Raw genomic sequence first — 26,212 nt, 5'->3', positions numbered from 1 at the left:
TAAGGGGGAGAAGGATTACTTTATCCTATCCTAGGTATTCCTTAAAGAGGTGGGGTTTCAGGTGTCTCGGAAGGTGGTGATTGACTCCGCCTGTCCTGGCGTCGTGAGGGAGTTTGTTCCACCATTGGGGGCCAGAGCAGCGAACAGTTTTGACTGGGCTGAGCGGGAACTGTACTTCCTCAGTGGTAGGGAGGCGAGCAGGCCAGAGGTGGATGAACGCAGTGCCCTTGTTTGGGTGTAGGGCCTGATCAGAGCCTGGAGGTACTGAGGTGCCGTTCCCCTCACAGCTCCGTAGGCAAGCACCATGGTCTTGTAGCGGATGCGAGCTTCAACTGGAAGCCAGTGGAGAGAGCGGAGGAGCGGGGTGACGTGAGAGAACTTGGGAAGGTTGAACACCAGACGGGCTGCGGCGTTCTGGATGAGTTGTAGGGGTTTAATGGCACAGGCAGGGAGCCCAGCCAACAGCGAGTTGCAGTAATCCAGACGGGAGATGACAAGTGCCTGGATTAGGACCTGCGCCGCTTCCTGTGTGAGGCAGGGTCGTACTCTGCGGATGTTGTAGAGCATGAACCTACAGGAACGGGCCACCGCCTTGATGTTATTTGGAGAACGACAGGGTGTTGTCCAGGATCACGCCAAGGTTCTTAGCGCTCTGGGACGAGGACACAATGGAGTTGTCAACCGTGATGGCGAGATCATGGAACGGGCAGTCCTTCCCGGGAGGAAGAGCAGCCCGTCTTGCCGAGGTTCAGCTTGAGGTGATGATCCGTCATCCACACTGATATGTCTGCCAGACATGCAGAGATGCGATTCGCCACCTGGTCGTCAGAAGGGGGAAAGGAGAAGATTAATTGTGTGTCGTCTGCATAGCAATGATAGGAGAGACCATGTGAGGTTATGACAGAGCCAAGTGACTTGGTGTATAGCGAGAATAGGAGAGGGCCTAGAACAGAGCCCTGGGGGACACCAGTGGTGAGAGCACGTGGTGAGGAGACGGATTCTCGCCACGCCACCTGGTAGGAGCGACCTGTCAGGTAGGACGCAATCCAAGCGTGGGCCGCGCCGGAGATGCCCAACTCGGAGAGGGTGGAGAGGAGGATCTGAAGGTCATTCTGAGAGAGATAGCGGGAGAGCTGGCCAAGGACGGCACGTTCAAGATTTTTGGAGAGAAAAGAAAGAAGGGATACTGGTCTGTAGTTGTTGACATCGGAGGGATCGAGTGTAGGTTTTTTCAGAAGGGGTGCAACTCTCGCTCTCTTGAAGACGGGAGGGACGTAGCCAGCGGTCAGGGATGAGTTGATGAGCGAGGTGAGGTACGGGAGAAGGTCACCGGAGATGGTCTGGAGAAGAGAGGAGGGGATAGGGTCAAGCGGGCAGGTTGTTGGGCGGGCGGCCGTCACAAGACGGCACTAGGGATAAGGGTGTGAGCATGCTGGTCTGGGGTAGGGGTGTGAACATGCAGGCACTAGGGATAAGGGTGTGAGCATGCTGGTCTGGGGTAGGGGTGTGAACATGCAGGCACTAGGGATAAGGGTGTGAGCATGCTGGTCTGGGGTAGGGGTGTGAACATGCAGGCACTAGGGATAAGGGTGTGAGCATGCTGGTCTGGGCAGAGGAGATGTAGTCATTGTTTGTCTGTAAGTTGTTGTTAGTCTAAATTTGTACAGTGCATTCGGAAAGTGTCCAGAACCCTGGACTTTTTCCACAATTTGTTACATTACAGCCTTATTCTAAAATGTATTTTTTTTTTAAATTCATCAATCTACACACAATTAATGACATCTAAAATGACATATTTAATGACATTTAATGAAAAATCCCCATAATGACATCGCATCAATCTACATAATGACATCAATACCCCATAATGACATAATGACATCGCAATACCCCATAATGACATCGCAATACCCCATAATGACATCGCAATACCCCATAATGACATCACAATACCCCATAATGACAAAGTGAAAACAGATTTTTTATTTTTATTTCTGCAAATAAAATAAAAAATACCTTATTTACATAAGTATTCAGACCCTTTGCTATGAGACTCAAAATGTTTCCAATGTTTTCAATGTTTCCATTGATCATCATTGAGATTTTTCTACAACTTGATTGGAGTCGGCCTGTGGTAAAAATCCAGTTGATTGGACATGATTTGGAAAGGCACACACCTGTCTATACAAGATTCCACAGTTGACAGTGCATGTCAGAGCTCTGAGACAGGATTGTGTGCAAAAAAAGAAAGCTATATATTATTACAAAAATAAATGTCAGCAATTATACTGTAATTCCGAATGATCATGCTATGCGTGTTGTTTGCTGGCACGGTTCTAAATCAACTGTGTTTAGTTCTCACCATATTGTCTTCCCATTCAATCTATGTGTGAACACAGAACACAACCTGTGGTGAGAGGAGGGACTGTTTGGGTGGGAGAGAGTAGAAGTTTTGTTTGTGTGTGAATTGAGGTTTATGTTTTGTGTGTGTGTGAGGAGAAGCTTTATGTGTGTGAATGCATGAGAGAGGTCAGTGTGTTTGCGTTTGTATGAGAGTGAGTACAGAGTGTCTGTACTGATTTAAGCCCTGTCTGTCTCATCCATCCTGTCTGTGTGTTGTACCAGGGCCTCTTCAGGATCGCAGCAGGGACCTCAAAACTGAAGAAGCTCAAGGCTGCTCTGGACTGTTCCACCTCACAGCTGGAGGAGTTCTACTCGGACCCCCACGCTGTCGCTGGTACGATCCTAACCCCCACTCACATATTGTACATGTTTCAGGAAGTGTTTTCAAGTAATGTAACTGAAATGATTGACAGACCATTGCTCACATAACAGTCCTTTCATTCCAGGAGCCCTGAAGTCTTACCTGAGAGAACTACCTGAACCTCTGATGAGCTTTCAGCTTTACGACGAGTGGATTCAGGCGTCTAGGTAAGCCACCACCACACACTCCATTCAATAACAGACATCCATTCAATAGCAGCCATACTGTAGCTGTAGAAGGAACCAAGGAAAGTAAAGGAGAAGTAGTAGAAATGAAAAGTAAAAAAGGAGTGAAATGATGTCAACCATGAAACAGATTGTCCCTCTGTGTCTCTTCCCAGTGTTCTAGAACCAGACAAGCGACTGCAGGCCCTCTGGGTTGTGTGTGATCAATTACCAAAGAACAACAAAGCAAACCTAAGGTGGGTAACAGATGGACTGGTTCACACAACTTGTGTGTAATATGTTACCCTTTTTCTTAACAGCTAACATTTACCTTACCTGTGCCTGTCTCGGTGTCCTGTGTTGTAGGTATCTGGTGAAGTTCCTGTCCAAGCTGGCTCAGGACAGTGAGGTCAACAAGATGACCCCTAGCAACATCGCCATTGTACTGGGACCAAACCTGCTGTGGGCCAAAACGGAGGGGTGAGAAAAGGGGAGAGAGGGGAGGAGAGATGGGGAGTACTCACTATTCAAACTGAAAAACTAAAGTTTGTGTTCACAAATTGGTGTCATAATTATGTAGTGTTTGTCTGTAATAAGGGTGTGAAACTGATTCCCTGGTGGGCCTAGTTTCTGCTGGTTTTTCCTTTCAATTAAGACCTAGACAACCAGGTGTGGGGAGTTCCTTACTAATTAGTGAGGAACGACAACCTGCAGACACTCGGCCCTCCGTGGAATGAGTTTGACATCATGTCTGCTCTCCTCTGTGTGCCTGCAGCACTCTAGCTGAGATGGCTGCTGCTACCTCTGTTCACGTGGTGACTATCATAGAACCCATCATACAACACGCTGACTGGTTCTTCCCTGAGGGTATGTACATATGACCTTTGACCCTTCCACTTTGACTAGGTCCTCAAAATGGAGGTCATTGGTCTCCTTTCTCTGTCAGTGGTATAAATCTGATTCCCAGGCTACTGAAAAAAATGGATCCGTTGTTTTTTTAAAATGGCCCCTAAAGGAATTCTACTTGCCTATTGTCCCCATGTGTGCAGATGTGGAGTTTAATGTATCAGGGATGTTTGCCATGCCCACCCCTCCTTCCAACCACATCAACCACTCTATGGAGTACGACTGTTCCACCATCGAGAGGAAGAGGCCTGGTAGCATGGTGGGGCCAGAGAACGATACCCTTCGCAAGGACAGGTAACCACTAACCACAGCACCCCATCACTAGTAGCTCATTCCCTCTACTTTGGACTGCCGTGGGGTGAAAGGTCAAAGACTGGTCCTGTACCTGCCAGTGCTCTGAGCTGAGGATATCATGCTACTTAAATCGAAAGGATTTTCACTTTTAGAACTCAATAATAATTCATTTACACTTTGAATGTTTGGTTTGATTGGTAGCTCTGCTGATTATCACTACTTACATGAGGGGCTTTTTGAAGCTTATTTCTGGATGTTTAGTACTACAGGCGTAACTTTAGACAACAAATCTACTTAACATCCCTTTTTCTCCGTTTGGTGTGGACTACCTCTCACTCTCTTGTTCTCTCTCTCTCATTTTCACTCGCTCTCTCTCTACCTACTCTGGGACTTGGTGATTCTGTCCTGTGGGTGTCTTTCTCAACATGGCTCTGCCGTCTGCCTCTCTGTCCTCTCCCCTCTCTAGTTCTGCTAACAAACTGTCGGACCATAACACCATCCCCCGTAGAGGCAGCAACACGTTAGGTAGAAAGCAGCATGTTTCACCCGCCTTCCTGCCCCCCTTACCCCCTGTGGAGTCCCCAGGGCCTGGGCAGGCCACGGGGTGTGTGGCCGAGCTCCAGGCCCCGCCGGAGGGCTGCCAGCCTAGCCTGGCACTGGGTATGGCTGCCCTGGTGGCAGCGCAGCAGCTTCTAGCTACTACCACGGAGGGTCTCAGGTAAGGGCGTGGGTGTGTAGTGCACTGTGGAGCACAGACACGCATGCCACTCCACTGCATGATAAGAAAACACACTTTTGACTGCAATCTTTGATGATGATCTGTTGTTAAGGCGTGTGTGCGCTGTTTATGGTGATGTCACTGCTCTTGTACAGATATATATGTTTTATGTTCATTCTAATACAGAAAATCTATTTCAAACATAATTTATTTGAGTGGAAAATGACTGGTATGGGTACCAGTCTGTTTAGCTAACGTTCCACTTCTTGTAATCTGTCATATGCCAAAGTTTTAGCATGACAGGAGTGGAATACTAGCTAAACAGACTGGTACACATACTAGAAAATCTCACTCTCGCCTTTCTGACTCAACTTTTCCTCTCACTGTCTAACTGCATTTTCCTCAAACTACTAACAAATAATCATTATAATAACACTGTGGGTACATCTCAGTTCAGACCACTGGCTCTGTACAACAATGGCTGCTGTGAGCCAGCCATCCTCAGAGGTCCCTCACGCCTCTGCTCTCACACTAGAACACATGAATCAGCAGAAAACTGTTGTACAAAGCTCTGTCCTCGGAAATGTTGTTTGGCCATTACTTCTGTCCTCCCATTGAGCTTATGTAACTTTTTGAAGGATGTTTTTGAATCAATTTATGAAAGGATTCTATTCAATGTCAGTTCCAAACTGTTCTATTGGTTAGAATATAGAAGGTAAACCAAAGAAACAGCGTAGTGTAGTTAAAGAGAAAAAGCTCACTCAACATTTTTTACATTTCATGGTGGATATCTTCAGAGCTCTACACTAATATCTGGGTGCTGTACTTACAATGGTGACCTCTGTCTGTTAAGCAACCCAAAGCGTGACCCCACCTCCACCCAGACCCTCCATCAAAGGAACGGTTCAGGAGGGGGCAACCCGGGCACAGCCAGTCCAGCAGGAGGAGGTGGAGCAGGGGGACAGCTGGGAGTGGTAGGCCCTGGGGCCGGATCCATGGGGCCCAGTCCACACATGATGCGCAGAGGTTACTCACTCCTTAAAGCAATTCAGCTCACCTTTATTAGGTTGTTAGACATTTATTTGTAGCTATATGCATATGGTATCATAATGAAATTTGAATAAAGAACCTATTCTGTGCTTTTTCATTAATAAGTCTTATTACAAGGTAAATTGCACTAGTAGTTATATTGTTACATTTTGACAGGTTTAAAAGCATGCTACACTGGATGCCTCACCTTTGCAGAGTGTGAGATGCACCTAAACATTTGAATGAAACCTGGGTGTAAGCAACGCGGTTCCGGGAGAGGCCCGCTCTGGTTCTATTTTTTAAGAATTTAACACGTGCCTCATGACCGAGAACACTACATAAAGTGTCTTGGGCTCTGCTCAGGCCGGCTATAGTTACGGGTCCAGTGTAGCAGCTAGAAACCCACCGTTTTTGTGACGCCCCAGTGTAGCTCCCCTGTTAGACATAGACATGCAATTTCAGGTAGCCTCATATATGTAGACACAAGATATTTTCTGAAGTCAACCTCTCTCTACTATCCAGGTACAAAGAAGCCAGCCCCTGCCCCTCCCAAGCTGCCCAACCCCCCTTCAGGCCAGCCCAGTAACCTCACCAACTACAACCCCTCCTCGGGCCAGTCCCTCAGCCCCTCCTCCAGACCCCTCTCTTCCTCAAGCCACTCCCCTACCTCCCCCACCCTGCCCACATCCCAGCCCTCCACCACCCCCGCCGCCACTCCAACAACCAGCCCTCCTTCCAGGCCCCCAACCACCCACCCCCACAGCCCCCATACCTTCACAGGTCAGCCCCCGTCCCAACCCAGGGCCCTCGGCCATCCCACAGGAGACAACCCGGGGCGGAATATTCTCCAACAGACACCCCCACCCCGCCTGATACACCTCCACCCTCCACCGTCCCCCAGGACATACCCAGTGCCCATCCTGCCTCCACCTTGCCCTTCCAGTCAGGCTCACTCCCCCGACAACGCCCCGTCCCCAAACCCAGAAACAGGCCCAACATTCCTCCGCCCCCTCAGCCCCCCACACAGGGAAATGATACCAACGGGATCTGCAGCACAGCCTACAAAATCATGGGTGAGTCCGGTAAAGTGTTGCTTTATTTTCCCATGAAAGGAGATTAATTTGGTTGTTGGTAACACGCCACAGAAGGACATTAACGACAAATTCTAAAAACCGACACAGAACTGACACACTATATATACAAAGTATGTGGACACCCCTTCAAATTAGTGGATTTGACTATTTCAACCACAGGTGTGTAAAATCGAGCTCACAACCATGCAATCTCCATTGACAAACATTGGCAGTAGAATGTCCTGCTCTGAAGAGCTCAGTGACTTTCAACGTGGTACCGTCATAGGATGCCACCTTTCCAACAAGTCAAATTTCTGCCCTGCTAGAGCTGCCCCGGACAACTGTAAGTGCTGTTATTGTGAAGTGGAAACGTCTAGGACCAACAACAGCTCAGCCGCTGCTCTGGCCCCCCAATGGTGGAACAAACTCCCTCACGACGCCAGGACAGCGGAGTCAATCACCACCTTCCGGAGACACCTGAAACCCCACCTCTTTAAGGAATACCTAGGATAGGATAAAGTAATCCTTCTCACCCCCCCCCCCCCTAAAAGACTTAGATGCACTATTGTAAAGTGGCTGTTCCACTGGATGTCATAAGGTGAAAGCACCAATTTGTAAGTCGCTCTGGATAAGAGCGTCTGCTAAATGACTTAAATGTAAATGTAAAGTGGTAGGTCACACAAGCTCACAGAAGGGGACCGTAGCGCTCAGTTGCAACACTCACTAAGAAGTTCCAAACTGCCTCCGGAAGCAACGTCAGCACAGTAACTTAGTTGGAAGCTTCATGAAATGGTTTTCCATGGCCGAGCAGTCGTAAGCCTAAGTTCACCATGCGCAATGCTAAACGTCGGCTGGAGTGGTGTAAAGTTTGCCGCCTTTGGAATCTGAAGCAGTGGAAGAGCGTTCTCTGGAGTGATGAATCACGCTTCACCATCTGGTAGTCTGACGGACGAATCTGGGTTAGGCGGTTGCCAGGAGAACGCTACCTGCCCCAATGCATAGCACCAACTGTAAAGTTTGGTGGAGGAGGAATAATGGTCTGGGGCTGTTTTTCATGATTTGGGCTAGGCCTCTTAGTTCCAGTGAAGGGAAATGTTAACGCTACAGCATACAATGACATTCTAGATGATTCTGTGCTTCCAACTTTGTGGCAACAGTTTGGGGAAGGCCCTTTCCTGTTTCATCATGACAATGCCCCTGTGCACAAAGCGAGGTCCTTACAGAAATGGCTTGTGGAAGAACTTGACTGGCCTGCACAGAGCCCTGCCCTCAACCACTTCAAATACCTTTGGGATGAATTGGAAGGCAGACTGCGAGCCAGGCCTAATCTCCCAACATCAGTGCCGACCTCACTAATGCTATTGTGGCTGAATGGAAGTAAGTCCCCGCAGCAATGTTCCAACATCTAGTGGAAATCCTTCCCAGAAGAGTGGAGGCTGTTATAGCAGCAAAGGGGGGACCAACTCCATATTAATGACCATGATTTTGGAATGAGATGTTCGACGAGCAGGTGTTTATGTACTTTTGGTCATATCACAACAATCCCTTCTTTCAGTTTATAGTATTGGTTCAGTACTTCCTTCTCACTTGTGTATTTTACTCCAGTGTTGCCAGTACATTGACAATGTTTTATCTAAAAGTCCTGTGTCCACAGGTTAAGGAGCATTTATGAAAGAGGTTTGTCAGGACTTGTATTTTGCAGCTGCTGCACGCCATCCGTTTCTGCATTACTCCATTACCACAACATACTTTTAGAAACCTACCACTTGTGCCTGCTTTTCTAATAGATGTTTTATCATCGATCCCATTGGCCATGAACCATCACGACATTCAACCTTCATTATTAAATCATTTAAATGTCAGTAACATTTTGATATGGGGTTTTCAAAGGACATCTCTAATGGTTTGTCTCTTAAATGATGAGAGGATGCCAGAAACTGAAAACCGATTTGATTCATGGAATTGGCAGAATATTACCTTTTTTTAAATTTTTGATTGATTCTGTCAGTATGTCTTTTGCAAACCCTTCAATTGCATTTGTTCTCCCTCTGGAAATGTTTTTTTTTTTTTCAATGAATATAAGTCATTGTCATCTTGATTAGAAGACTGAAGTTGAAGCTGTACTATTGTACATAAATAAACATCAACATCAGAATATCATTCTAGCATGATCAGACTATTTAGGGTGGAAGTTCTATGGCCTAGAGCTGGGCCATTTGGACAAAAATATATATCGCCATAAATTGTCTGAATTGATGCGATAGCGATAAATAGAAGGATACTTTTATAACTATTGTGCACCACCTTTTGTGTATTATCCTTTTTAACTACTAATACTAGTTTGATGGTTGTAACCATCAATTAGCCCATTATCAGTCACCCAGATAAGCAAACTTATTTCATTTCAAACTGAATTTCTCTTTTATTGGCAACTTATCGCAATGAATGATATGAGTAAAACAAAAGCCTGTGAAAACTGATCGGTATGGTCGATTTAGTTTTTAGTTTTCAGTTTATCTTCCCAGCGGTACTATAACCTGTCTTGTCTTGGTGTTTTAGTGTGGCAACCCGACCGCATCAGGTTTTAGTGTTCCGGTATGCTTGGGACAGGATTGTGTTTAGAAGTTGCATGCCTTGGATGCATTTGAAGCATGAGGCTCTCTTCATGACAGCAGCAATGTGGTTTTCAATAGAGAAATGTCTGCTTTATATTGCTTTATGATGGAATGTGGATAGCATTCGCATGACTCTGTTTCAAAAGAAATCTGTGGTTCGGCATCCTCTCTGATATGCTGCCACTTAACTCTACTTGATGATTCACTGCTATTTTCCGATCTTAAAGCCAGTGGAAAATGGTAAACAATGGTAGTAGATTTCAAAGGTTGACGTCACTGTTTGGATGTCAGGTCCTTCAGATTTTGTATTTTTTCTGTAACTAGGCAAGTCAGTTAACAACACATTTTTATTTTCAATGACAACCTAGGAACAGTGGGTTAACTGCCTGTTCAGGGGCAGAACAACTGATTTGTACCTTGTCAGCTTGGGGATTTGAACTTGGAACCTTTCGGTTACTAGTCCAACACTCTAACCACTAGGCTACCTGCCTAGATTGAGGGTGTGATAGTCTGTACTGGAGGTTGAATTAGCATTTTGCTTGTCTCTCTTTATGCACGTCAACCATGCTTGCCAAAACGTACTAACATTGAACACATATTTTCAAGTGACTTTTTGATGATTTTAATATCAGCTATTTAGTTTTCCCCTTCAGGAATTTCTATTCATTGACTTCTTAGTACTTTGACCTTGTTAATCCACAATATTTAACTGAAGTCAGATTCAGTGTCTGATTTTCTACAATCACTCAACTACTACAGCTTAAGACTCCTCAGTCAGCTGGAGCAGTAACATTTCACTCTCTCTGTCCTGTCCAGACCCAGCGCTGTCTCTCAAAGGGTTGACCGGAGCCTTCGTCCCTGAGTTTGCTGTGGACCAGCAGCCAGTGACCGCCCCCTCCATGGCCCCCATGGCATCCGTATCTCAGCCCAAAGACTCAGACCTGGACACAGAGAGTACCATCCTATAATGAAGAGGACTGGGCTTGGCTCTCTCTCCCCTCCATCTCCTCTCCAGGTGTGGGTAGAAGTTGACCCTAACCACAGGTCCAGGGTCAGATAGTAGTTTCATCCCCTAATGGATAACTATACGACTAGGTATAGGGAGATTTGGTCCTAGATCTGTGGTTAGTGGTAACTTCTACCGCAGGCTCCCCTCAGCCCTCAGATCACCACACCTCTGCTGCTCTCTGCCAACTCCACCTCCGTGTCCACTACACACTAACTTACCCACCATCATTACCACCTTGGTCCGCTCCACCTCAGCCTTGTTACAGCTACTACTATATACAATCAACACAACCACCTTAGGGGGACTACAGAACAGCCTTGATTAAAACGGTATGTTTTTGCATGGGATGTTGCACCTGAAGGGACTGGTAGTAGTAGTAAGTGGGTTGTTAACAGTGGACTGACAGACTTTGATATTGGTGTGAGGTGTTTTGTTGTTGATTATGATGATGGCCTTAGAACTGAAGAATACTATTTGTAAATGTAAAGCACAGGAAATGTGGGTAAAAGTAGAACCCCCCCCAAAAAGAACTGTTGCTGAAAGTGTAGCTTGTGACTGCAGGTTTCCAGTCGTCTCAAACACTTTGACCTTTTTATCCCTGTTTTGTATGAAACCTATCCTTTGCTCTTTGTATTTATTTCCAAAAACGCATTCCCTGTGGCTTAAGTTAAAAATCATGCAGTTTTCTGAATTGTGCCTTACTGGTTCCATAACTTGTTGTAGCACTGTTAGGTCAATAAACTGTGTATATGCTGAGCCTCTTGGATTGTAGGGGCCTTCCTAACCTTCTGTGTTTACTCTGATGTTTTTGGGGCATTAAAGTGACAGTTCCACTATAAGTGAATGTTGGAAAGGACGGTTTTAAGCGCTTCTGCTATAGCTACTTTGTCATCTGTCTGGTGAATCACTTCAACAGTTGATATTGAACCAAGTCTAAACCCCACAAACGCTTGCTTTCCAGTGAACAGGTTTCTATATGGAAGATCATTCTGCGATCCTTCCTACGGAGCTGGGTTTTACACACAAACTGATGTAACAACCTAGTAGTGAGGTGGTGTTGGATTCACTAGACTTTTTTTCTGTGTTGCTTTTCCTTTAATATAATGCAGGGTTGTGCTCCTAGAGAACCTGAATGGTACCAACTAAAGGGCACATTTCTGGACGCTTCAGTTGCCCTGAACACATGTTCAGTAATTGTACTGCTTTTCAGAGACGATCATCATCCATATAGTCTTACTGAGATCCCCCCCCTCCCCCCCTTCTCTCTTTCTCCTTTAACTTGCTGCCTTATCCGTCTGCAGAAAGAGGACCTTGGTTGGAGGCTCTGAAAGACTAACACGCCATTTAACTAGAAATGTTAAAGCTGCATTTTAAGCTCAGTTTTGTATGCAGACTGTTGAGCTTAAACAAGAAATACATCAAATGGCAAATGAATGCTTGGTTATACTCCCTGTCTGAATAAAATATATGAAGAAAAAGTTTAAATGGTTGTTAGTCATGGCTTGATCACACACACATACATGCAGATACACAGTAAGAAAATGCTTTATTTAGTGTTACTGATGGGAGGACGATTGTCTAGTAGTCTTTTCTTCATTCTCCTGCTACCAGTAAAGTCTGCGGTGTGTCGGCCACACGATTTCTAAAATAATATAACATTTATTTTGATGATTTTGACTCCAGACAGGTCTACATTCAATCCGGATCGCGGAAGCCCTGCGCTAGTGTGATTTACATTTAAAGGCAATGTTCCTGCATTTGAGGAGACTGCATTTACGGTAAATACTGCATATGTCAGCTCAAATCGGCAATTACCTTTAAATTTCAATCGCGCTATAATGCGGATCTAGCCCTAGATAAAATGCACACAAAGCAATTACCGGAATCCATGAGGATGTTGGTAGCCTTGGTGTAGGTTTGTAGGAAGGTGGATGGGGAGTGCAGCACTGCACTCTGACAGAGGTAGATGACTGTATCCTCCTCTAACCGAAGAGCCTGCTCCTGATCTTCCTGGCCTGAACCGCTATCCTATAACACACACACACACACAGAACAGCTACCCTATAACACACACTGAACAGCTACCCTATAAGACACACACACACTGAACAGCTACCATATAGAACAGCACACAGACACTGAACAGCTACCATATAGAACAGCACACAGACACTGAACAGCTACCCTATAACACACACACACACACTGAACAGCTACCCTGTAACACACATACACACTGAACAGCTACCCTATAGAACAGCACACACATACACTGAACAGCTACCCTATAGAACAGTGCATACACTGAACAGGTACCCTATAGAACAGCATACACACACTGAACAGCTACCCTATAGAACAGCGCACACACACACTGAACAGCTACCCTATAGAACATCACACACACTGAACAGCTACCCTATAGAACATCACACACACACACTGAACAGCTAGAACCCTCAAACAACTTGGGACCTCGAAGTCAGTTCTACTACATTTTTTCATTGTTTGATTGACTGATTTAGACCTGGGACACCAGCCACCCGAGTGGCGCAGCGTTCTAAGTCGTCACTACAGACCCGGGTTCAATCCCAGGCTATGTCACAACCGTCCATGACCGGGAGTCCCATAGGGTGGCGCACAATTGGCCCAGCGTCGTCCAGGTTAGGGGAGGGTTTGGCCCGGAGGCCTTTATTTGGATCATCATGCTCTAGCGACTCCTTGTGGCGGGCTGGGCACCTGCAGGCTGACAACGGTCATCAGTTGAACGGCGTTTTCTCCAACACATTGGTGCAGCTGGCTTCCAGGTTAAGCAGGCGGGTGTTAAGAAACGTGGCTTGGCGGGTTATGCTTCGGAGGATGCATGACTCGACCTTCGCCTCTCTCGACCCCATTGGGGAGTTGTAGTGATGAGACAAGATTGAAAAAGGGAGTAAAATACAACAACAAAATCATAGGGTAAGAGTTGAATACCCCTGCTATAGAGCAACATAACACACACTGATCAGCTACCCTATAGAGCAGGGATGGGCAATTCCAGTCCTTGAGGGCCTGATTGGTGTCACAACACACCTGACTCCAATCACCTAATCATGATCTTCAGTTTAGAATGCAATTAGATTAATCAGCTGTGTTTGGTAGGGATGGAGAAGAAGTGTGACACCAATCAGGCCCTGGAAGACTGGAGTTGCCCACCCCTGCTGTAGAGCAACATAACACGCACTGAACAGCTACCCTATAGAACAACACACACACACTGAACAGCTACCCTATAGAACAACACACGCACTGAACAGCTACACTATAGAACAACACACGCACTGAACAGCTACCCTATAGAACAACACACGCACTGAACAGCTACACTATAGAACAACACACACACGCTGAACAGCGACCCTATAGAACAACACACACACTGAACAGCTACACTATAGAACAACACACACACGCTGAACAGCGACCCTATAGAACAACACACACACACTGAACAGCTACCCTATAGAACAACACACGCACTGAACAGCTACACTATAGAACAACACACACGCTGAACAGCGACCCTATAGAACAACACACACACTGAACAGCTACCCTATAGAACAACACACGCACTGAACAGCTACACTATAGAACAACACACACACGCTGAACAGCTACCCTATAGAACAACACACGCACTGAACAGCTACACTATAGAACAACACACACGCACTGAACAGCGACCCTATAGAACAACACACACACTGAACAGCTACTTTAAAGAACAACACACACACTGAACAGCTACTTTAAAGAACAACACACACACTGAACGGCTACCCTATAGAACAACACACACACTGAACAGCTACTCTAAAGAACAACACACACACACACACACACTGAACAGCTACCCTATAGAATAACGCACACACACACACTGAACAGCTACCCTACAGAACAACACACACAGTGAACAAATACTCTATTGAACCACACAAACACCAACAGGCCTGACACTATTCTCATGTGGAGGGCTTTGTATCATATCAAAATACCTCAAAATACAAAGGAAAGGATGGATTTGTCTTAAGATTGGCATGTACAGACATGCAACAAAGACGTGGACATTCACCACCAACAGTATTAAGCATCTCCTTTACCCTGTGTTTGAGTAGACACACACACATCTTGTAGATCATGGCCAGGCTGTCTGGGACTAGGGTCTCAACGGGCTGGGTCTGTGGGTTGGGGTCCTGGAGGCTGAGGGGCAGCGTCACAAAGCGGTAGCCCCACAACGGGAACATACGTCTCAGCACACAATGAGACACCACCAGGATACGCACCTCCTTCAGTGGGCAGCTGGGCCAAAAACACCCAGTCAAGATATCAGAGCAAAGCAAGGACCATATGTCCCGATGGGGAGGAGTCAGAGGAAATCTTACTTTGGGCTTTTCTCCATGTCATTCAGATCTTCCAGAATCATGTGGAGAACTTCTGAAGAGGACTAAAACCAAATAAATTATTTTAATAATACAAATAGCAATAGGCTATTATAGATGATACACCAACACTTGTAAGCAAGGTAAAATTGTTAATTATCCACATACCTCCATCAAATGAATGATACTTTTGGGATATAATAGCAGTATGCCAGTGACTTTCTCAGTCTGTGTGTTTTTCTGGAATTTCGACAAAAATTGCTCATAGTATTCTGGAATGAAGACAATCACGACAGTGAGTAACTCATTCTCCCGAAAGATTTGACCTTTTTTCTTCTTCTTCTTTTTTTTTTTTTTACCTGCAATTGCACTCTGTTTATCGTCAGCGTTGAGCTTTCTCGTTGCTACATACACCAGTCTGTGGATAAAACGTTTCTACAAACACAAAAGACAGAAACAAGCTGATGTTAGACGCGCTCACTGCTAAAAACCTTAATTCATTGAAGGGATGCTGATCATGACCCCACATTTGTACGTTAGCGCGCCATCGCGCGTCCTGTTTGGAAACGTCTATCACATAACAATTTCTTCAAGTTTTCAGCCTTACTTTGCAGGTTGTTTTCTGTTTTTCGACATCGGCAAAAAGCGAGTTTTTGTAGGCGTTGAAATACGAATTGACGCTGCCAGGTAGAGATGATGGCAAAGGATTTACTGCCATTTTCCCGTTGCTATGGCAATTGCACCACCACGCGACAAACTTCAGTTAATTTGGTCCAGTCCATGTTCTTCTCTGGCTCCGAAGAAGCTCGTGGGTATCAGGCAGTTTATTTGTCAAGCATTTATGTATTTTTACAGATCCAAAACAAGTACAACTGATCCAGAAGCAACCACATGGCCAACATAAAAAGTCAATACTTTTTGAACTATACAGAGTACTCCATTAATATCAATGAAAACATAGACAAAACACACTTAGGCTATACAAAATGAACATTTAAATACATTAACAAACTTAAATTGATCTAGAGTTATATATACTAGGTCTACATTTTAGACCCAACTTGTGAGAATACAATAAAAGTAAACAAATCCAGATGTACAATCATTTTAACACAAAACAACACCTATAGACAGCAACATGCAAATGCTTGTCATAAAACTGTACTGCACTTGTGGCAAGATTTAAATATGTAGCAGTCTTTTTTAACATGATGACACATTGCCTGGTACAACAGGTCTGTAAATCAATATGTTTGTATTTTCATGATGGCAGCTCTGACTGAAATGTATATGTGAAAAGGAATTATGGAGGGAAAGTAGAAACGCAATAAATACATTCAAAACAGCTTTAAATGCACACTAGCAAACAGTGAATATTTGTTCTAAAACAAGACTGTTGATACAGGTGAAAGTTATGGCAGTGGAATGGACGGTTCATCAGTAACAACCCCAGTGACCGCAAGAGCCACCTGGACCACTCAATGCTAACATGGATTGATGTCTTTCAGTTAGCAGCTATTCATATATTAGCCCCAGTGGGTTAACCCTCATATTTCCCATATGCTCCTCATACTGTAAAACACTTTTAATACACTTAGGAGAGTGGTATTCTTTATGTTGCCCCTGCCCAGAGCAAGCTTTGAAATGCCAAATGTTAGGATGACTGCCATTACATTGGCACCAGAAAGCCTCTAAATATTGTAATAACAATTCACAGTACGTTTGTCATGCCAATGTAATGCTTCAAGGTAGGTGTATACTGCATTCTATCATCACAATCTACGAGGCAGTGATTATGTGTTTCTGTTGTAGGCAGATCAAGTCCATCTGTAAAAATAGCGCTCAGCTCTAGATAAAATTCATATACGTCTGACTATCTGCCATCTAAAATGTCATGGTCATTTACATATACAGGCAACTGCCAAAATAAAGGAAACACTTGAGTAAATGAGGGATATAAAGTATACTGAAAGCAGATGCTTCCACACAGGTGTGGTTCCTGAGTTAATTAAGCAATTAACATCCCATCATGCTTAGGGTCATGTACAAAAAAAGTGTGTGTGTGTATGTTTCACTCTCAGTCACCAGATCAAAACTCAATTGAATACTTATGGGAGATTCTGGAGCAGCACCAGAGACAGCGTTTTCCACAACCTTCAACAAAACACCAAAATAATGAATTTCTCATGGAAGAATGGTGTAGCATCCCTCAAAATATAGTTATAACAACTTGTAGAATTTATGCCAAGGTGCATTGAAGCTGCTCTGGCTCATGGTGGCCCAACGCCCTATTAACACACTTTATGTTGGTGTTTCCTTTATTTTGGCAGTACATCTATGCTTTATCTTTACAATTTCATTATACTTTCAATTTAATACAATCCAATATAAAATATATACTCATGTTATCTGAACATATAGAGCTACTTGACCTTCCCAGGAGAAACTCTGGACCCTTTGGATGAGAGTTCTTTTGGTCAGATCACATGGTCAGGAAGAACTCCTGGCCTTACGGCATTCCGCAGTGTTGAAGATCATGTTGTTTGTGTCCCAGTAGTTGTGACTGTTTCTTTGTGTTGTCTTGGCACTTTGGTTGATGAGAGCAGAGGAGCTATCCAGTCTCTACCAGGCCAGGGGAGAGGGCACTCTGGGGCTGCAGGGGTTCTCAGTGGCCTGGGTCTCATTCAGTGCTCTCTGGAAAACAGGACCAATTATCGTACATGAAAACAGAACCAATCATTGTATTTGAGTCACAGACGCATTTGAATGCTGTCAAATTGTGCGGTCAGAGACCTGTGAAGGGCATCACTATGGCTACTGGCTCACCTCAAACTTGGAAGTAAACTCAGCAAAAATGGCGAAGAAGGCCTCAGTGGAGGTGACCTTGCTGTCCTCTCCGAAGTACGAGGCCACCTTAGTGAACTCGTCCATGGCTCTCAGCTGCAGAGAGTCCAGAGACTGAACCGCTGGGTGACTGTTCTCCAGGAAACCCTTTATCTTCAGGGTCAAGGGTCAAACTGTCAGACCATTCGAAGCACAGTGACACATTCTGACTAGTAACATACTGACCAATGGTGTAATTAAATTAAATCACATTTTATTTGCCCATTACACTGAATACAACAGGTGTAGACTTTACTGTGAAATGCTTACTTACGAGCACATTCCCAACATGCAGACTATTACAGTGTAATTACTACTACAGTGTGTTACTGTTCGCGTGAAATGTTGTGTTGTGAAGGGCTTTGTTGTTGATGGAAGGATACACTCATGACGGCAGCGAAGTGATCCTCGGCCGTGGCTGGGATCTTCTGACAGGCTGTCCTGATGTCCTGGATGGTGGAGTGAAGGTCAGCCAGCTCAGCTGTCAGGATACGCTGATTCACTGCAGAGAAATGTCAATAGAAAACCATGCAGTATGACTTGTACAATTTGTACACAGCTACACCGAACAATTTACATTGACCCTCCCCCCCCATGTACACTGCTGCTACTCGCTGTTTGTTTGCTACCTATGCATAGTAACTTCACCCCACCTACATGTATGGATTACCTCAACTAGCCTGTACCCCTGTACACTGACTCTGTACTGGTGCCCCCTGTACACTGCTGCTACTAGCTGTTTGTTTGTTACCTATGCATAGTCACTTCGCCCCACCTACATGTACAGATTACCTCAACTAGCCTGTACCCCTGCACACTGACTCTGTACCGGTGCCCCCTGTATATAGTCTCATTATTGTTATTCTTATTGTGTTACTTTTAATTTTATCCTTCTTGGTAAATATGTTCTTCTTCTTAAACTGTACTGTTGGTTAAGGGCTTGTAAGTAAGCAATTCACGGTAAAGTCTACACTTGTTGTATTCGGCGCATGTGGCAAATAAAGTTGGATTTGATTTGATTTGTATGAGATAAATCCAATGCATAGTGTCAAATGTCAATGCCATTCATTATAAATGTTGTAGTGTTTCAGTCTTATGAGATAACTGCTGAAAGGCATATCTGAATATCAAAAAGTAACTATCAGGAAACTGATTATCAGGAAACTGATTATCAGGAAACTGATAAGGACATGACTTGTAGTACATATTGTAATGTACTAAATGGAACTAATGCATTCTGCACATGAACCTCAGAGTCCTGCTGACGGACAGAGCCATGTAAAGAGCATTGTGTGGTGTTGTCTTACTGTACCTTTGGCTGCGAGTGGCACGGTTGTGAGGTCCCTGGCAAAGTTCAACAGTTCTGGGAAGTGTTGGCATAGCGATTTGGCAAGAATGTGGAGGAAGGTGGATTTACCATCCACCGTTTTAGTGGTGCTGAGCTGTAAGAAGGAAGGTGAGATAGAATTTGGCATTAGAAAGAGGTTAACTCCAAGGCAAAGACAACACAAATCCCAAAAAGACAAATGAGGCTAAAGCATAATCAGTTAGAGAATGAACATCCATTCATACCTCCGTGAGAAAGTTGATCTTAAAGCCAGTGGTTTTGTTTGTCTTGGGTTGACCATTGTTCAGGTAATTCCCCATTGCCAGCACAAACTGTAGACAGAAACAGAGGTTTAGAAACAGTTTACCGGTAACACCACACGATCACCACATTATGCATACCTCTGAGTCTGTATCTTATTACCTTATCCTATATGATTTTACACACAATGCATCTTCTTTAATAACCTTAGATTATGACAGCAGCGACACATAAATAATATGAAATAAACAAGAGAGCTGTTTGCCATTTCTCAACCATTAAGCTACTGTATTCCACTCTCAGGGAGTGCGAGTTACAGTAGTTGTATTACCTCGAGGATCTTGGCCAGTTTCTTGCTGCTCCTGAGTTCTATCGAGGCCCTGTAGATCCATTCGTATCCAGCCTTCATCTCCTCTGTCTTCTCCTGCAGGGCTGTCTTAAAATGGAGGCTCCGCAGACGAGTCTTATACTCAGGGACCATCAGCATCTGGGCACACACAGATTATGAACTCGAAAAATACTGTTACTATTGCTATCTGGTGCTATCTAGAACCTAAAACTGTTTGGCTGTCCCCATAGGAGAACCCTTGAAGAACCCTTTTTGGTTCCAGGTATAACCCTTTTGGGTTCTATGTAGAATTCTTTCCACAGAGGGTTCTACATGGAACCCAAAAGGGTTCTACCTGGAACCAAAATGGTTCTCCTATGGGGATAGCCGAAGAACCCGTTTGGAAACCTTTTTTCTAAGAGTGTATAGTATTCAGTAAAATACTGAAATGTATTTTTTTTAACATTCGAGCCTCATTCTAGACCAGGATCCCCAACTGGTTTTATTTGGTTTTCTGGAACTCTGTTCCCAAAGTATTCCCATCCATAATAGAGGGACACATGATCATATTTAAATGTAAGCAAGGTTTGAAATGATCATGTTTTAGTCAAATAATATATCTGTTTATATATTCTTGCGGTTAATTTGCAGTCTACAAATGATTTGTAATTATGTTCCAGCCCCCCAACCAAATCAGTCTGCGGCTGAATCTAGTTGATGATCCCTGGCCTAGAGAGACTGGCTGGGCCAATATGTGGTTCCGACCCACCATTTGGGAAACATTGACACAACAGTGTCTCAGTTACCTGCAGGACAAACTGGTCAGGGTCACTGAGTTTGGCAGAGTTCTGGTCGAAGCATTGGTACTGTTTGACTTCCTGGTCATCGGGGGCGTAGAGCAGCAGCTGCTTTATGTGGGCTGGCTCCAGTCTGTCTGTGCTCATAGTCATCAGCACCTGGCGCAGCTCACCTGGAGACAGCTTCAGGTGGGCGATCAGGATGGCTGGTTAGAGGAGGCGTGGAATAAAGGGATGGAGGAGAGGAGGTTTATTTAAGCAATAAGGCAATATGGCCAAAATACCACGGATAAGGGCTGTTCTTAGACACAACGCAACGTGGAGGTCTATTGATCAATTGGTCATATAGGACATACCCCAGAGGAGCCTAATCGCTATTATAAACTGGTTAACAACGTAATTAGAGCAGTAAAATAAATGTTTTGTCATACCGTGGTATACGGGTATGATATACCAAAGCTGTCAGACAATCAGCATTCAGGGCTTGAACCACCCAGTTTAAAATGGTTTATTTGGACCCCGTTAGCTGTTACATTAGCAACTGATACTCTTTCTGGGGTCCACACAAAACAGTCATATACAATAAAAACAAACTTTCATTGATAAACAACAAGTTTCTGTAGAAATCAGAACACCTGTGTTTGAATTTCAGAGTCACCTGAATAGATTAGAGAGTCTATTCAAATCATTGTCCACCTGGCCATGCTGCTGTTCCAGTTTCAACTGACCTGAGCCCTAGGACCATGCCCCAGGACTACCTGACATGATGACTCCTTGCTGTCCCCAGTCCACCTGGCCGTGCTGCTGCTCCAGTTTCAACTGACCTGAGCCCTAGGACCATGCCCCAGGACTACCTGACATGATGACTCCTTGCTGTCCCCAGTCCACCTGGCCATGCTGCTGCTCCAGTTTCAACTTCCACCTGACTGTGCTGCTGCTCCAGTTTCAACTGTTCTGCCTTATTATTATTCGACCATGCTGGTCATTTATGAACATTTGAACATCTTGGCCATGTTCTGTTATAATCTCCACCCGGCACAGCCAGAAGAGGACTGGCCACCCCACATAGCCTGGTTCCTCTCTAGGTTTCTTCCTAGGTTTTGGCCTTTCTAGGGAGTTTTTCCTAGCCACCGTGCTTCTACACCTGCATTGCTTGCTGTTTGGGGTTTTAGGCTGGGTTTCTGTACAGCACTTTGAGATATCAGCTGATGTACGAAGGGCTATATAAATAAATTTGATTTGATTTTGATTTGATAAAGGTTCCTGGGGGCCAAGGCCAGGGTCATGTTTCAGATCCCTGGGGTCCAAGGCCAGGGTCATGTTTCAGATCCCTGGGGACCAAGGCCAGGGTCATGTTTCAGATCCCTGGGGACCAAGGCCAGGGTCATGGTTCAGGTCCCTGGGGACCAATGCCAGGGTCATGGTTCAGATCCCTGGGGTCCAAGGCCAGGGTCATGGTTCAGATCCCTGGGGACTGAGGCCAGGGTCATGGTTCAGATCCCTGGGGACCAAGGCCAGGGGGACCAAGGCCAGGGTCATGGTTCAGATCCCTAGGGATCACGTTTAGTTTGGTACTTTGTTGTTTTTGTTCGGTGTTCATTTAATAAAGTAAAATGTACGCCTACCACGCTGCACCTTGGTCCACTCATTCTAACGATCGTGACAGTCATGGTTCAGATCCCTGGGGACCAAGGCCAGGGTCATACTCACAGGCGTTGTAGGCTTTCTTATGAGACAGAATCTCCACCACGTCTTTCTTTTTAAAGCTCTCGGGCAGGAAGGCTGGCTCTGGAAGAGAGACTGACACATTTAATCACAGTGTAAGGATGCTGCTCTCCAGGCACCAGGGTTGGAAACACTAACAGGCACTAAAGGTGGACAGGTAATGAGAGAAGAGAGGGGATGGTAGGTGGTGCTTTATGGAGAATGCATTTGATGAGCAGGTGAATAGACGTGCTTAGTAGACTCCATGGGACAACTTGGTGAGCTGTGAAGGCATAAGAACAACATGGAAAATCAGCAATACACTGACACCATGAAACACAAAACAAGTCATGTTGAATTAATGAAAGCAATGTACTCTTCCACAGCTATGAAACCAAATAATTATATTGTTATATAATTATATGCAGTGTTCCCTGGCAAAAGAGACCTTGGTCTCAATGGGACTCCCTGTTAAATAAAGATACACAATCTGACTATGAGGACAATATTTAAACATGTTATCAACAGAACCAGTGATATGAATACATGATATGATATGAATATGAGATGAGATGTTTGATGAAGAGATCAGAATAAAAACTTACTGGAACTCCGTTGGGTACCAAAGTGCATCTCTAGATCGAGATACTTCACCATGTCACTCAGTTTGTCATAGTCGGGGTCCTCTCCAAGCTAAAGCAGACAAAGTATCTCACCTGTCAATACATTTCTTAACACAACAACAACAAACAGTACTGATTCCAGGTTCAGGGTTAGTACAATAGACTCAACACATGCCTGTCCCCAGATGGTTCCCTCAGAGTTCTCCACCTGCTCCCAGCGCAGTCTCTTCACACTCATGTGGTTGGTGTCCCCAGCACAGGGACTGGAATTGGGCAGTGGAGGCGGGTCGCAGGGCGGAGGCAGTGGTGGAGGGGGCGGTGGGGGGACCTTGTGTTTCTGGAGCTCTGGCACTGAGATGGGGGTCTCATAGGTCTGTGAGTGAGGGGGCTGGAGAGGGTGACTTTGGGGCTGGGACGGGTGAGGGGCTTTAGGGGGAAGGCTGTGGCTCAGCTGGGGCTGGAAGGGCTGGTGGTGAAGCTGGTGGTGCCTCTGGAGGGCGAGCTGGCTTTGCCTGTTGGGCTGAGGGGAGGGCTGAGGACACAGGATGGGCTGGGTCAGGGGCTGAGGCTGGCTGGCCTGGCGGGGCAGGTTCCTGGGGCGAGAGGGCTGGGGAGAGTAGTGAGGGCCCAGGGGGAGAGTCATTTGAGTAGCCTGGTGGTGGACACAGCCCTGTAGCTCATCTCTGGTTGGCAGCACCTTGTGTAGGGACGGCCTGTTGTACATGAAGGCTCGTGGAGGAGGCGGGGGAGGGGGATGATGGGGTGCTGCGGCTGGAAGGACATGCGCGCCCGAGGGATGTGTTCGGGGAGAAGTGGGAGAGGACTGGGGTAATGGGGAGGGGGTCGGAGAAGCCGAAGGGTGGCGGGGGTAAGGGGTGGGCAAGGGCGGGGGTGGTGGGGCGCTCTGCGGGGGTGGGGGGATGGGGATGTGTTCTGACCCGGAGGAGTAGGTGAGGGAGGTGGCCTCATCGTTGCTGCTGATGTCCTCACTGCTGGCACTGCTCAGCTGGCGGGGGAGGTAGCTCACCTCCTGCTCATCCTGGAAACTCATCTGGACACAGCAGATAATCATCAGTCTCACACCTTCTAATCAGACGCAACATGTCATCTGATTTACATCTTGTAACCATTCTTCAGACACCTTATAATCAACCTTCATTGTACAGCGATAATGCATGTAATCATTTCCTATTCATATGCACTGCTTTTCTTCAGAAACCATGGAAACCATCCCCATAAATATCTGTTCACGCAATAACAACTACATTTACTGTACCGTCTGTATCATGTTAGTAAACATCAGATTTCTTATACTGTACTGTAGATAATTGTATAACTTGTTGGACATGACTGTTTCTGCACTCAATGAATTTGATCTGGTACAGTTTAAAAAATGCTGGGTTAAAAACCACCCAGTGCTGGCTAAATAGTGGACAGAACACATGTTGGGTCATATTTGGGTGATCATGTTATTTTCAGTGGGTGTGGCCTATTAGCGGCTTGGCTTGCAGATAGGTATTCTTAGCCACCAGTGATAGTAAATGTTGTTCCTGTTCATCATGTTAAGTTTGTACACTGCAAATATGTCACGAGCGCGAGGCGCTCCGCACTGCTAAAGCTAACTCTCTCTCCTCTGCTCTCATCCTTCTAGACCTATCGGCTGCCTTCGATACTGTGAACCATCAGATCCTCCTCTCCACCCTCTCCGAGTTGGGCATCTCCGGCGCGGCCCACGCTTGGATTGCGTCCTACCTGACAGGTCGCTCCTACCAGGTGGCGTGGCGAGAATCCGTCTCCACACCACGTGCTCTCACCACTGGTGTCCCCCAGGGCTCTGTTCTAGGCCCTCTCCTATTCTCGCTATACACCAAGTCACTTGGCTCTGTCATAACCTCACATGGTCTCTCCTATCACTGCTATGCAGACGACACACAATTAATCTTCTCCTTTCCCCCTTCTGATGACCAGGTGGCGAATCGCATCTCTGCATGCCTGGCAGACATATCAGTGTGGATGACGGATCACCACCTCAAGCTGAACCTCGGCAAGACGGAGCTGCTCTTCCTCCCAGGGAAGGACTGCCCGTTCCATGATCTCGCCATCACGGTTGACAACTCCATTTTGTCCTCCTCCCAGAGCGCTAAGAACCTTGGCGTGATTCTGGACAACACCCTGTCGTTCTCAACTAACATCAAGGCGGTGGCCCGTTCCTGTAGGTTCATGCTCTACAACATCCGCAGAGTACGACCCTGCCTCACACAGGAAGCGGCGCAGGTCCTAATCCAGGCACTTGTCATCTCCCGTCTGGATTACTGCAACTCGCTGTTGGCTGGGCTCCCTGCCTGTGCCATTAAACCCCTACAACTCATCCAGAACGCCGCAGCCCGTCTGGTGTTCAACCTTCCCAAGTTCTCTCACGTCACCCCGCTCCTCCGCTCCCTCCACTGGCTTCCAGTTGAAGCTCGCATCCGCTACAAGACCATGGTGCTTGCCTACGGAGCTGTGAGGGGAACGGCACCTCAGTACCTCCAGGCTCTGATCAGGCCCTACACCCAAACAAGGGCACTGCGTTCATCCACCTCTGGCCTGCTCGCCTCCCTACCACTGAGGAAGTACAGTTCCCGCTCAGCCCAGTCAAAACTGTTCGCTGCTCTGGCCCCCCAATGGTGGAACAAACTCCCTCACGACACCAGGACAGCGGAGTCAATCACCACCTTCCGGAGACACCTGAAACCCCACCTCTTTAAGGAATACCTAGGATAGGATAAAGTAATCCCTCTCACCCCCCCCCTTAAAAGATTTAGATGCACTACTGTTCCACTGGATGTCATAAGGTGAATGCACCAATTTGTAAGTCGCTCTGGATAAGAGCGTCTGCTAAATGACTTAAATGTAAATGTAAATGTAAATCATTATAAGGAGTGGACCAAGATGCTGCGTGGTATGTTTCCATACTTTATTTTGGAATAGAAAACTTTAAAGAACAAAACAACAAAACGAACAAACGAACCCTGAAGCTACTATAATGCTCACAGGCAACTATACATAGACAAGATCCCACAAAGCACAATGGGAAAATGGCTACCTAAATATGATCCCCAATCAGAGACAACGATAAACAGCTGCCTCTGATTGGGAACCATACTAGGTCAACATAGAAATATAATTCACCTAGATAACCCACCCTTAAATCACACCCAGACCTAAGCAACATAGAGAATAAAAGCTCTCTATGGTCAGGGCGTGACAGTACCCCCCCCACCCAAAGGTGCGGACGCCGGCCTCAAAACCTG

At 45.8% G+C, this 26,212-nt stretch overlaps 1 protein-coding gene and 1 pseudogene across 1 annotated transcript in view; one reads left to right on the top strand and one right to left on the bottom strand.

The window, feature by feature from the left end:
• Positions 1-1,429: 1,429 nt before the first annotated feature.
• On the top strand, positions 1,430-12,057 carry LOC135565493 (rho GTPase-activating protein 17-like; annotated as a pseudogene).
• A 3,748-nt stretch (positions 12,058-15,805) lies between these two features.
• LOC115112894 (delphilin-like) overlaps positions 15,806-26,212 on the bottom strand; it is a 58,091-nt gene continuing 47,684 nt past the window's right edge. Inside the window, 13 exon segments of the mRNA XM_029639925.2 lie at positions 15,806-17,690; positions 17,823-17,987; positions 18,263-18,381; positions 19,192-19,321; positions 19,452-19,538; positions 19,799-19,954; positions 20,602-20,798; positions 22,303-22,392; positions 22,902-22,989; positions 23,095-23,675; positions 23,678-23,728; positions 23,731-23,790; positions 23,793-23,970. Of these exon segments, the coding sequence (XP_029495785.2) occupies positions 17,619-17,690; positions 17,823-17,987; positions 18,263-18,381; positions 19,192-19,321; positions 19,452-19,538; positions 19,799-19,954; positions 20,602-20,798; positions 22,303-22,392; positions 22,902-22,989; positions 23,095-23,675; positions 23,678-23,728; positions 23,731-23,790; positions 23,793-23,970 (1,974 nt within the window). The 3' untranslated portion in view covers positions 15,806-17,618.

Source organism: Oncorhynchus nerka, linkage group LG28 (genome assembly GCF_034236695.1).
Source record: "Oncorhynchus nerka isolate Pitt River linkage group LG28, Oner_Uvic_2.0, whole genome shotgun sequence".
Taxonomy (NCBI): domain Eukaryota; kingdom Metazoa; phylum Chordata; class Actinopteri; order Salmoniformes; family Salmonidae; genus Oncorhynchus; species Oncorhynchus nerka.
This window is presented reverse-complemented; position numbering and strand designations above follow the sequence as displayed.